General features: G+C 33.1%; 1 protein-coding gene across 1 annotated transcript in view; it reads left to right on the forward strand.

The window, feature by feature from the left end:
* Positions 1–14,233, forward strand: part of TMEM232 (transmembrane protein 232) — a 157,979-nt gene that overhangs the window by 90,848 nt on the left and 52,898 nt on the right. Inside the window, exon 12 of the mRNA XM_051994752.1 lies at positions 2,856–3,094. Coding sequence (XP_051850712.1) covers positions 2,856–3,094 — 239 coding nt within the window. The remainder of the gene's footprint in view (positions 1–2,855; positions 3,095–14,233) is intronic.

Below are 14,233 nucleotides of genomic sequence, written 5' to 3' on the forward strand. Positions count from 1 at the left end.
GATGGATTTAAACTGAAAAAGATAAATAAGAGAAAGCCTTATATTTATTTCTAACTGTTTTAATAACAATATGAGAAAAATAATCATCTAGCTAGGGCTATGATTGGTGGAATTTCCTATTTTGGGTGAAATCTCTTGGGGATGTAATTTGATATTTTTTCTGAGTTTTGATTTCAAGTACAGTTTCTGAACTGTCACTAAATCAATAATCAATCATTCAAAGAAAATAACATGTTCTGCCCAAAGTGAGTGAGGTCTGAGAACTGCTAAAGGCAGTCATCTATGTTTCAGAGATCAAAGAGAATGATACTTGAGGAAAAGATTTTGGAATTAGCAACTAAACTTTAATAACTTTGGACAGAGAGGATTTGGTGGAAATTGGAAGCTGCATTGTTGAGGGGTTAAGAAGAGAATGAGAGGAAAGTAGAAGCATCTATTATAGACAGGGTTATTTTCTATTATAGTTTTGCTACAAAGGACAGAAAGGATATATAGGATAATAGTTATCTGGAATGGATGATGGGTATCGCTAACAATATAAAATGAAGACATGAAACAATGTAAAAGGCTGAATATATATTTAAGTTAAAAAATACTCAGTTTTTGAGTCAGAAATAGCAAAATGAAGCTTACAATTCATTTAAAAGTAGATTATTTTATAATCATAAAAACACATCAGAACATTATGAGACATTTAAAAATAGCTATTCAAGTTATGATGATTTTGTCACACACAATAAAATATGCATTGTAATTTAAAAATCAGTCATGGACATCTCCTAAAGAAAGAAAGAAACTCCCAACAAATTACTACTACTACTACTACTACTACTACTACTACTATTACTATGCCTCCTCCTTCTTTTCCTCCTCCTCCTCTTCCTCTTCCTCTTCTTCTTCTTCCTCCTCTTTTCTTCCTCCTCTTCCTCCTCCTTCTTCTTGTTCTTTCTTTCTTTCTTTTTTTTCTGCTGCTACTTCTGTTTTTTCTTCCTCCTCTTCCTGCTTTTTTCTTCTTCCTCCCATTCCTTTTTCTCCTTCTTTCATCTTCTTTTCTCAGTTTAGATTGGACTTAAATGAAAGTCATGCATTTCATTTTCATTATTTGTTTCTTTTCCAATTGTAAATTTGTTCAGAAGGTTTTTTGAGTTGAAGAATTAAAAATTTAAAAAGGTATATGACAATATGTTGACTTATCCTAATAGACCTGCCATCATAATTGTGTAATCATAGATTTAAACCTTGAAGACACTTTGGTGATTCTCACATTTTGAGAAGTTTATAGCATTTATATTTGTTAAGAGAAAGTCTGGATTTTTGTCTTCTATCCAATTTATCTATCTATCTATATATATGGAGAGAGAGAGAGAGAGAGATTTGGCATGTTGGTCAGCCAAGTAGTACAGTGGTTAAACTGCTGATCCTGGAAAAAGGAGGATCTGAGATCAAATCCCATCTCAGACACAATACTATGTCATAAAGTTTAATTGTAAATTGTTCAATTGTAAAATTGTTAAAATATAAAATTCAAAATGGAAACCCTGGAGAAGGAAAAGGCAAAGTACTCCAGTATCTTTGCAAAGAAAACTCCACTAAGGTCACAAAGAATTAGATACAACTAAAAAAACTACTTAACAATAACAACAAATTTGATATGTGCTATTTTATATTTTTATTTTTATATACATATATTAAGATCAAAACACAAAAATACACACACACACACACACACACACACATATGGACAACGTTTCGTTTATTATAAAAAAAAGAACAGGAAAGCAGTAGGATAGCGTAATGAAGAGCTAGACTTGGAATCATAGAGTTATAGGTGTGAGAATATATTTTGACATGTTAGCTTTGTGACCCTGAATATGTCACTTAATCTCTAAATGTTCACAGGCAATTCTCTAAAATTATAAATTGAAAAATAGCTGCCAATTTGCATTGGTAAACTGCATCTCAGTTACATTGAGCTCCTCTGAACAGCAGTGCAATTATATGTTTATATATTATATATATATGAGTATATGTGTGTATGTCTATATAAAGGAAATATAGGATAGTGTAGTTATCTTTAAAAAAAACATGAACATATGAATTCAGTCCCTGCCTATGATACATACTGGCTGGGTAAATCTTAGACAAGTTAGTGATTAAAAAACCTTAGTCTAAGTCTTTAATTTCAGAGAAAGTGTCAACCTATGTAAATAGAAATAGATTTCTCATCTAGAAATCATCTATACCAGTGTATTCACAATATTTGTCCTATCTTTATCTTCTTTCTCTGAGACTTATATAAACCACATACATATACAGATGCATATATGCACACACACACATACATATATACATTTTGTATATAATATATGTAGATAAGATATGTATAAAATCTTTAAGGTCTCTTCCAATATTATACATATATACACAATATATATGTATATATATGCATATATTCATAATTGCAGGTAGCCAGAATCAAATCATTACAGTTTAAAAGATACATATGTGTACATATATAATCATATATGTGTTATTTATAAGTAACAAAGATCACATGATTTTAGAGTAAAATTGAAAGGGACCTCAAAGTAATTCAAACACCTCATTTCACAGTTGAGGAAAGTGAAGTCCACAGAGATTAAGGTCATAATAAGTGGTAAAGACAAGTTCTCTGACTGAATACAGCTCTCTATCCACTTCCCTGTTCTGCTTCCATTAGCACATATCTGGTATTTTAAAACTCTCTCTCTCCCCTTTTCTCTCTGGATGACAGTTCTTATTAATTTGTGTGATTGTTATATTGGTTCAAATCATTTCACTGATGTCTGTCTCATCTTTTTGTCCTTTTTCAATAGGCTGAACTAAATAGCACTATAAATCCTTTCATTGATTCAGCTGTAAAAGCTCCAGGGAACAACATTTTCTTCCAATATATAGGACGTAAAGTTGCCTATGCACTTTCCAAACTATTTTTATCACCTCTTGGTTCAAGTAGTCTTCTTCTAAAGAGATCTGAAAAGGAGCAAAAGAAGATGAAGTATGAAATACCAAAGGATTTCCAGATGGAGAAGAAAGTTATACGCATATTTATCAGGTACAGCAAAATCTTATTTATCTGTGACAGTTCTGGTCATATGTGCTATACTTTACAGGTATTTAAACAAAATAACCATTCTCTAATTCATCATTTCTATTTTCTTTATAAACTATTATAATGTATTTTTCATACAGTTTTGCTTTCATATAGTTTCCTTTTGGCTTTGTCAAATTCATTATTTTCAAAGTTATAGGCAAAAGTATTCTATAACAAATTATGTTTAATGATTTGAAATCACCTTTGAGATACAAGTAATTTCTTTTTTTTCTAGCATTTATCAGAAAATTTCCTATTGTCTTTTGTTATAAAATATTTTGACAAATCTATACTTTATATCAAATAGAAAGATGAAAAAATAGTAAGTTGATGTGTAGCAATGGCATTGTTAGAAATGTGATCATTGATATGACTTCTACATGAATTAGTAACCTCCTTAGATTTAGTATCATAAGATCTCCTGAGAGAACTTTATAGATAATATTATTACCAAAGGTAGAAATTAAAGAGAAATACCTCATAAGTGAGAATGTTCTCTGACATTTGCCATAGTTTTACAGTTTTTATTCAAAATGGGTGCCACTCTGGTCAATATTTTAACCTTTTAAATTTTTATTTCACATTTATTACTTCATGTAATTATTTAGATCATATTATTGACTGCATATATATTATTAATCACATAATTTTTTATTTTAAAACATAACAATAGTCATAGATTCATTCAAACCAAGCTTTGGCTTATGGAAAAATGTGATAATTACCCTATAGGATATTAATCCCAAAAGTCAAGGGAAAAATTCAAAATACTTCTATCTTCCATTGATCACTATTCCTATAAGTCACACATGAATTTATAAAAATTCTTTTTCCATTGTCAATATGAATAACTTTTTGGAAATTCTATAGGACCTGGAAGTTCACTATGAGAATGAACATGCAAGATATAAATCTTACCTGGATGCTTTATCACTTGTTCTTAAAGTTTTAAGAGCTGATATATATATATATATATAAATAATATGTTTATAGAACCAATAGCTCACATTGAAAGGTACTTAGCCTTAAGTATTCTGCTGTCTTAGATTCAAGTACATTTCAGAGTTCCAGTACTCTACATTTTACTATAATTTTAAGCTTTTATACTTTCAGATACATAAATGCTACATAGTCATTTGAAAATTTCTTTTAATTTATTTAATATTTCTTTAGTTTTGTGAATTTTTAATAATAAAATTTTAATTTATCAGTGTGGGAGCATTCGCTATTATACATTGTATGTGGGGCAGTTTCTGAATAATACTTTTTCAGATTGTTATATCAATAGAAGAGGTCCTCTTGCTTGGCCAACTCAGTCATTTGATTTAACTTCCCTAGAGTTTTTCTTTGGAGTGGGAGTTATATAAAATTATAAAGTATGCATTAACATCTCTTTCTTGGAAGGATCTTAAGATTAATATTACAAATACAGTGTTATTGGATGATGAAATTTTTTGCAAAGTTTGAAAATTGACTAGAGAGTTACATAGACACAGTAGTGATTAGGTTGAATTTTAATAAGAAACATTATTTTAAACTATCAATAATTAGCAATTCAATTTTTGTTATTATAAGTTTGTAGTTTTTATACCCTAGATATTACTAAAACTTAAAATTGCACTAAGATTTTTAGGACAAACTATATTACCTTAAAAAAGCTTTAAAACAAGTATTATAGTAGCCATTTTCCAGGTCTAAAATTCTGTGTAAAACTAAAATCAGGAAAAAGTGATAAAAACAGAATTTTGGGAAACATTTATTTAAGGAATTAGAAAGAAGAAAAAGTTAAGGGACAGAAAGGAAGTATATATTGTTATAGAAGCCAGTTGAAGGAATATCAATGAGGTAAACCATGTTAAATATTTCAAAGAAGTCAAAGAAGATGAAAACAAAGAAAGAAGCTTTTGAATTGGGTTTTTTAGAAACTTCTTGGAAATTATAAATAGGAGTCCCTCAGAAATATAGGAAGAGACCTCAGAGGCCATCTAGTCAAACTCATACTGGACAGAAAATCCTACTATATATATAATCTCCTTAACAAGGGATGAAATATATTTTATTTGAAGATGTTCTAGGAATGGGAAACTATCATTTTTCAGGGCTTACCATTCCTCTTTTGGTTATTTACTAGACAGTCTTTACTGACATCATGTTCAAGTCTTTTTCATACTTTTACCTATTACTCTAAGTTCTATCTCATGAGGTCAAACAAGCCAAACTCTTCTTCAGATGATAGCTCCATTACTCTTGTATAATCTAAACATTCAAAATTCTTTAAACCAATCTTCATTTGGCATTTACTTCAGGCTCTTTTCTACCCTGATTGCTCTTTTTTGTAATGTCTTTATTTTATGTTTTTATATTGACCCTAGAGTGAAGACTAGTTACAAAATGGAGTTGATTTGGTGTGATAAACAAGAGAACCAATTAGATTCTGGCTTATGAACACTAATTCTATATTATGCTGCCACATGCATTAGCCTCCATCTTTTAATTTTTTTTTTTAATTATCCATGTGAAACTAGAAACTTTATATTCCTAAATCGAAAAATGATAGTTGGTAATAGTAAGAGTATGGAGAATGATATCAAAGTTTTAATGAATTTATACATCAACTTACATTTGTTATTGTTTTTTAAAGTATTAAATTGAGCTAAGAGACTTTGAATGGATTAGAAATTGCTAAATTTGGTTGGTAATTGCCCCTTTAATATGGCTACTGGAGATAGTTAAATAATTACTTCACTTCCTACTCTCAAGACTTAAATGTTTGCAAGCAGACTTTTTGTCTCTCTGACAAGTTTTTTCTTTGCCTTTTTTCCTCCCTTTGCTCCTCTCATCTTGGAGCTCCTCTGATCTTGGAGCTGCTCTACTGTCTTCCTTGCTGTTTGTCATCAGTAGCTCTTTCAATTCAACAAAACATTTTCCAAAAACCTATAACAACTACTTTGTCCAGGACATTTTATGAGATCTTGAAGGAAAAAATAAAAATTAGATATGACATCCTCCCAATTTAGAGAATATTCCTCTAATAGAGAATAATGTGAACAAAAAGATATGAAAATGGAAAAGAATGGGATGTAATTAGAGAGCAGAGTTCAGTTTGATGAGCAAGAAGAGGACAAAGGAAAGTAATATAAGATGAATCTTGAAAGCTAAATAAACTACTTTTTTGAGTCGTTGGGAAATTTTAAATTGGCTTCAGTTAAGCACTTGCTTTATTCAGTTAAGCACTTGATGAAAGATTAAATTATCCTTAAAACTTTTTTTAGTTCATTCAATATTATGTAAGAATCTGCATGTTTGATTTCTCTATTATATGAGATACAAATGCTTTATTTCCTGTTACAGAGACTTTTTTATATACTCTATTCCCCATTCTGAGCTTTTCCCAACTTGCCTTAAATTAGATAATCAGTACAGACATCACCTGTATAATAGAGAATTTATTTTCACAGTTCACTGACAAACACATGACTTTATTTTAAGCCTACATTTAAAAAAAAAGAAATCTGATCTTTTTTTTCTTCTGCACACAAAAGCATTTCTGGTCTCATTTCCTCTTCCCAAGAATCTGCCGAATAGGATCATTTACTTAACAGGTTGGAGGGTCCATTGTTCATTTGGATGAGCACTATGATGCTCTAAGCACATAGTGCTCTATGAGCACTAAGATGATACTAGACTAAGAGGATCTCTTCAATAAAAGCAGTCAAGCACCTCTAGAGGGTATCTCTGTAATCTTATCACAATTTCTTTACTGTGAAATACTTACTAATTTTAATATATCATACTTTAGAACTTTGTATTTCTAATCTCAGAATCAATTCATATACACTAGGCAAATCACAAACAAAAAGTGAAGAAAGTACCAAAGATCAGTTTTGACCAACCGGGAGTTTCTGAACAGAAGCCGCATGATTCTGAAATTCCTATAATGACTGGAAACAAGTATTTTCCTCATCTCAGCATGATCTATTAGTCTTAGATGACCTGATGTCTGATAGCATGTCTACTACAAAAAAAGAGAGAGTAATTCTGTCTCTTGACAGAATTGCAGATAGTTTGATGGGGTTAAAATTATTTTAGTTACAGACCTAATAGGTTATTTACAGCTATTAAAGGAAGGCTCTCACCTTTAATTAATTAATAAAGGAACTGCTTACACTGGCATGGTTTAAGAGTTACCATATGTAACATGCACAGAATAGTTAATCATAAGAATGAATAAACATGCACAAATAATTCTTATAGTGTTTGGCATAGAAGGTCATTGTTTCAATTAGTCAGATTTCATTAATCTAATCAGGAGTTAGCAAAGCTGGACAATTCTATCCTGGAAAACGTTTTTTAAGGATTTAAAAATTACTCAGTCTCTATTTAGTCAGTCACTAAAGCATGACTTATTCCCCTTAAGTGTTATGGACCAGAACTCTATACTTGAAACAAGAATTCTTACAAGGTATTAAGTCAGCAGAATTGATAAATACAATGGTTATCTAGTTTAGCATGATGATTAATATTCTTTAGTTCAGTACATGTACTTAGTACTTACTATAGTTTTACAAGATTCATACCTATGATAATGTAATTATAAGAGAGCATATAAGCTGGGAGCCTCAGCCAGAGTCAGAGCCAGAGAGGACAAGTGGACTGGAAGGTGGGAGCTCAAGCTCTCGGAGCCAAGGAGAGACAGATTCATTCCATCATCCCACCTTTGTGGTGGATAGAGGCTGAAGCACAAGCCCTCAAACTCAGAGAGATTCATTCATCCCATCTTACACCACTGTGGTAGCAGAGCTCTCCTCAGCTTCTCCACTGAAACCAAAACACTGGAAGGCCTCGAAAAAAGTTAGCCCGGGTCCCAGGCAAGGAAACTAGACTGTGAAGGAGAAAAAAGGATTTGGACTTTAACACCTAGCTATTCTCGTGGTGATTACTGAACTGAAAGGAAGGCTGCCACAAGACATCCAGAAAACCAAACAAGAACATTACATTTTGGTGTCTGAACGTGGGACTAAGCACCTACTACATCTGTGACCCAGAAATTAGGTTGAGTACAAAAATAGACAAGAAGGAAACTTTGTAAAGGGCTAAAGTAGCATTTCTGCTGAAATGGGACAAATGTTTAGAAAGGAGCCTTTTCCACTTCAAGGAAAATGTGTTGAAAGCATAGTTAAATTCATTAAAAGCCAAGTTTGCTTGTAACTTGGGGGCAAATCATTGAATTTTTGAAAACAGTAGTACACATCTCCTTGGTTCTCAAAGGAAAAAAAAAATTAGATCCAGAGGAGTGGAAATTAGTAGGAGAACAACTAAGGGAATATTAAAATGATAATGGTACTGGTCAATTCCTAAAGAAACTCATTATACATATAACAATACAATTGGATTTAGGAAATTAAATAAGTATTAGGATAAGGAAAAAGAAGAAAGTGCAGAAGGGGGAGGATACTGACAAACTAGGTAAAAAGGATAAAAAAATTAGATAAGAATGGAGTTAAGTACAATTCTGATGAAATTAAGGAGTGTGGTGCTTCACAGTAGGAGCCATTAAGGCATTCCCCAACCTTGACTTACCCCCCCTCAATTAACCCTTCATGGGTGGAGGGAGAAGGAGGAGGGGGAGAGACAATAACACAATCAGCCCCACCTATGAAGGAGCCTATGACAAGATTATAAAAGGCACTGTTTAAGGCTAAAAAAGAAGGACAGGATTTACAAATAAATGCATACTCTATAATTGAAGAATTTGGTTCTTCAGGTTAAACCAGGAGAAGATACACTCCTTTTGATCTGGAAATTATTAAAGATTTTTAAAAAGGGTTGCACTGTTTATGGAGCTACATCTTCTTATGTTAGGATGATCCTAGACAATTTGGCTTATGAAATTTTAACCCCTAGTGATTGGAAATCTGTAGCAAGGACATGTTTAAAATCTGGACAAAACTTCTTGTGGCTTTCAGAGTATTGTCAACTATGTAGAATACAAGCCCAACAAAATAGGCAAACAGGAGTTAATATACAAATCACCTTTGACCAACTAGCAGGTAAAGGTCAGTATACAGACACTTCAGTACAGATTAATTACCCTTTGATAGCATATGAGCAAATTGCTGCTGCTGTTATCAAAGCATGGGGCTTCCTCCCAGGAAAGCAAGATTGAGGGGAAGCCTTCATGTGTTGGAATCCTTACACAGTGTTAAGTCATTAGAATTGATAGAGACAAGACTTATCTAATTTAGCATGCTTCAGTATGATTAATATGATCCTACAAGGAGATGTTATGAGCCAGAACTTGAAACAAGGTACTAAGTAGAATTGAGGAGACAATGGTTAAATCTAGTTTAGCATTGATTTAATCCTACAACAAATAATGGTTTCCCAGTGATATCATGATTGGTGTGTACTCAGTGTACAGGATATAAGCAAGAAGCTCTCAGGGGCAAGGCGCACTCTGGGAGATACAGAAGCCTGCTCTCGGAGGTGGAGACAGATTTATTCTATATTCCACTTTTGTGCTGGCTGGAGACATTTGGAGGGAGCTAGGGGATGAAGCTCAACACTTTGAAGGACATAATAAAGGACTAGATTTTAACTCCTGGCTGCGTTTGAAGTGATTATTACTTTGAACTGAAACTAAGGCTGCCTCCAGAAAACCTTCCCAAGAAACCTGCTCCCAGAGAGAACCATTATATTACACAAAAGAAGAACATTACATTTTGGCACCTGAACATGGGACTGACAGGACCCTGATCTCAGTGGAAAAGCCTCTGATCCTGATCCAGTGGAAAAGTCTCCTCAACACAGAAATTAGGGTGAGTACAACAAAGAAATTTTGTTAAAAGAGTTAAAGTAGGATTTCAGCTAAGATGGGACAGATGTTTAGAAAACAGCCTTCTATTTCTGTTCAAGGAAAATGTTTAGAGAGCATTGTCAAGGTTATGGAAAGCCAAAGTTTGATTATAATTTTGGAGCAGATCACTGAACTTTTAGAAACTGTAAAGTACATATGTCCTTGGTTCTCTACAGAAAAAGAATTAGATCCAAATGAGTGAAAATTAGTAGGAGAGCAACTAGGTGGATACTACAATTCTAATCCAAACTCAATGGAGTAAAAATTAGTAGAAGAGGATCTTTGTCAATTCTGCAATAAAAATGGACCTGACTCAATTTCCAAAGACACACTTAATACATACAATTTAATACAACTGGCTATAAGAAATTATATAAGTATTAGAATAAGGAAAAAGAAGAAAGAACAGGAGGGGGAGGTGCCAACTAAACTAGGTAAAAAGGAGGACGAATCAGATAAGAATAGAGTTAAGTACAATTTTGAGTGTGATACTTCACAGCAGGAGAAATTAGATCATTCCACATCTCATGACCCTCCCTCCTCAATTAACCCTTCATGAGTGGAGGGAGAAGGAGGAGGGGGAGAGGCAGAAACACAATTAGCATCTCCTGTGAAGCAGAATATAACAAGATTAGAAACGGCATTAATTAAGGCAAAAAATGAAGGACAAGATGTATCTGATTTTATAAATGCATATCCTGTGATTGAAGAGTTTGACTCTTCAGGTCAAAAAGGGAGAAGATACACTCCTTTTAATTTGGAAAAAATTAAGGATTTAAAAAAGGGTTGTACTCTTTATGGGGCTACATCATCTTATGTTAAGATGTTACTAGATAATTTGTCTTATGAAATCTTAACCCTGACTGATTGGAAATCCATAGTAAGGACATGTTTAGAATCTGGACAAAACTTGTTTTCAGAGTATCATGAATTATGTAGGATTCAAGCCTAGTGAAATAGGCAAACAGGAGTTAATGTACAAATCACTTTTGACCAACTAGCTGGTGAAAGTCAGTATGGAAAGAATTCAGAACAAATTTATTATCCCATAACAGTGTATGAGCAAATTTCTAAGGTTGCAATAAAAGCTTGGGGTTCTCTCCCCAGACAGAAAGATGGATGTAAAGCCTTCACAAAAATAGAGCAAGGCCCAATGAACCTTTTGTGGATTTTGTGGGATGTTTGCAAACAGCTGTAACAAGAACCATTAGAGATAATGTAGCTACAGAAATAATGACCAGATATCTGGCTAAGGAAAATGCCAATGAGGCATTGCAAAAGAATTATATGGCGATTAGACAAAGATGCTCCTTTAAAGGAGATCATAAGATGCTGTGTCACAGTGGGCACAAATGCTTATTATAACCAAACTATAATGAACATGGGAAGACAGGGTCCCTCTTGGCAAGGGACTTCTAGAGAAACTTGTAGATGCTTTCAGTATGGTAAAGCAGGACATCTGAAAGCTCCATGTCGGCATAGAGACAGAGTGAGAAAACAGGGTGAGAAAAGACCCAAAACCCTATGGTTAAAATGCAATAAGGGCTTCTACTGGGCCTCAGAATGTAGATTGACCCAGGGAATGAGAAGCAGGGCCCAGCTCCAAAATCTCAAACAAAAAACAGGCAGCCGAGTTTATACCCAGAGAGTCTTTAGAACTTCAATACTCTGATATGATCAATCAGCCAAAAAGCAATCAGATGGGAGAAAGGGATTACAACTGAGGAGAATATAGGCTTTTTAACCCAACAGAAGGGTAGTGTCCAGTGCAAGCAACTCCAACATAATTGCCAGGTAATGAGGAAAAGTCCAGAAAGTGGTGAATGGAAGGGACCAGATAGGTTAACTGCTTGGGAGAGAGGGTTTGTTTGTATCTCTACAAATGGATAAGGAATCAGATGGGTGCCAATGAACACTTTGAGCAAGACAGAAAAAGAGGAAAAAACTTTGAAACAAAGATGACCTAAGGAACATCTGACACTGAAAGAGTATGGTTGATAATGACTGTTACAGAAATCATTGGATTCCCTGAGATGAAAAAATTGTTAAGACTGCTGCAGAACTTCAAAACCAGCAGGAATCATTGGATTCCCTGAAACATAAGAAGACTGATACACAACTTCAAAATCTGCAGGAATCATTGGATTTCCTGACACATGATGAGACTATTGCAGGACTTCAAAATTTGCAGGAATCACTGGATTCCCTGACACAAGAAGTGATGGACAATAGATTGGTTTTGAACTCTTTTTAGAACTTATGGACACGTATAATTCCTCATGTTGATTCATGTTGCTTGTTACATCACTACTAGCCTGTGTTACTATGTGCTTATGTAATATCTCCCATGTTGATGGATTTATGTATACCAGTTTCAAGTGAGACCCTTCAGAAATCTGCTAATCTGATTTGATTTCCCATTGCCTTTGGTGTTTTCATCTCCCTTCCTGAGACATCAGGGAGGGTGTGATCACCTCCTTTTTGGAGTTCTCACCAACTTGAGAAGTCAGGAAGAGAGTGAGCACCTTATGTTCTAAAACAAAAGAAAGTGGGAGATGTTATGGGCCAGAACTCTGTACTTGAAACAAAGGATTTTTATAAGTTGTTAAGTCAGTGGAATTGATAAAGACAATGGTATCTAATTTAACATGGTGATTAATACTTCTCTAGTTCAGTACATGTACTTAGTACTTAATATAATTACACAAGATTCACACCTACAATGATGTAACTTTATTTACTATGATAAATATTTTAATTCTTGAATGGAAAAGAAGACAACTCCTTTAAGTAGGTTATGGTGTCAATATCTTCAGGAAAGTGGGGGAGGAGAATGATCTTATCTAGACAAACGTTAAACTTGGCCATCATCCTTGATAAACAATGCTTTTATTTATGTTCCTAAAGGAAAAAGTCTGAAATTCAAGTCTACTTTGTATTTCAAGGTGGAAAAAAAATCTTATTTCCTATTTTTTTTTAATTGAGCTCACAGGAAAGTTTTGATATGCTTCCACATGGGGAAGCAATGGAAATATTTAAGAGAGGGTATCATCTAGATGGAATTCACAAGAATGACATTAGTAGATTTGGCAGTTGATTGAATGGAAAAGAGAAAGAAAATACTAAAATTTTTAAATATAGAAAACTAGATGAATGTTGCTCCTATTGAAATACTGAGATCAGAAAAAGGAGGAGTTTGGGTAAATTGATAATGAGATTGTTTTTTATGTGAAATCACAGTGAGACAGCTGAATATTTATTTAGAAGAAGGGTGAGAGCTAAAAAGATAGATCTGGAAGTTAATATGCAGAAAAGTAGCAAAGGCCAAAGAAATGACAAATATTATTAAAGGAAAATAAAGAGCAAGAAAAGGACTAAGGAGGATGAAGGAGGACCAAGAACACAGATAAACATGGTGTTTCAGGAGCCAAAAGAGCAAAAAAAAGTATCTGAGGGATACATAGGGCAAGTCAACAATGTCAAATATTATAGATAGTTCAAGTAAGATGATAACAGAAGTCATTAGAGATCTCCACTTTCAATGGAGTGCCTGGAATACATTCTCAAATTTCAAGGAATTAAGGGAAAATATTTTTAAGGAAATAGATTCATCCAGTGCAGACAACTTTTTTTTTTAAATCACATTTAACTCTATTATTGAAACTTTAGATTCTTCAATTTAAAAAGAAAAAGTGCCCTTCTAATATTCCCTTAATTTGAGCATTTTCATTATAAACATTTTTAAAATTAGGATTTCCCTTTTGCATTACATGATTTCTTGCTTTTAAAGTAGATTTTAAAATGTCTGTATCACAAGAGGAAAATATTCACATAATATGTATAAATAAACTGCTATCTAGAAGAATAAATATAAAATTAGACTTGTATCTATTTTGAGTTTTGACTACAAGCAAAGCTCAGGAAATCTGTTTCCAAATTATCAGATACCTTCTAGCTTATAAGCAATCAAGATTTCAATTAAGCATTTTAGGTACATAAAGCACCTAGAGTTTTTCTTCTAAAATAAAAAGAAAGAAAGAAACATGAAAGAAGAAATAGTCACATTCAAGAATCCATCTCTTTAACTTCTTATCCAGTGCTTTTGGCATTGGGAAGTCAAGGGAATTATTTTCTTCTAACACCCTTCATACTCTCCTCATTGATATTCAGTCACTTGATAACCATTCATTTCAGTGTTCTGAAGCAGTAACTATAGTCAATTCATTACAGTTTTTAAAGTCTAA

This window comes from Antechinus flavipes, chromosome 1 (genome assembly GCF_016432865.1).
Source record: "Antechinus flavipes isolate AdamAnt ecotype Samford, QLD, Australia chromosome 1, AdamAnt_v2, whole genome shotgun sequence".
Lineage (NCBI taxonomy): Eukaryota > Metazoa > Chordata > Mammalia > Dasyuromorphia > Dasyuridae > Antechinus > Antechinus flavipes.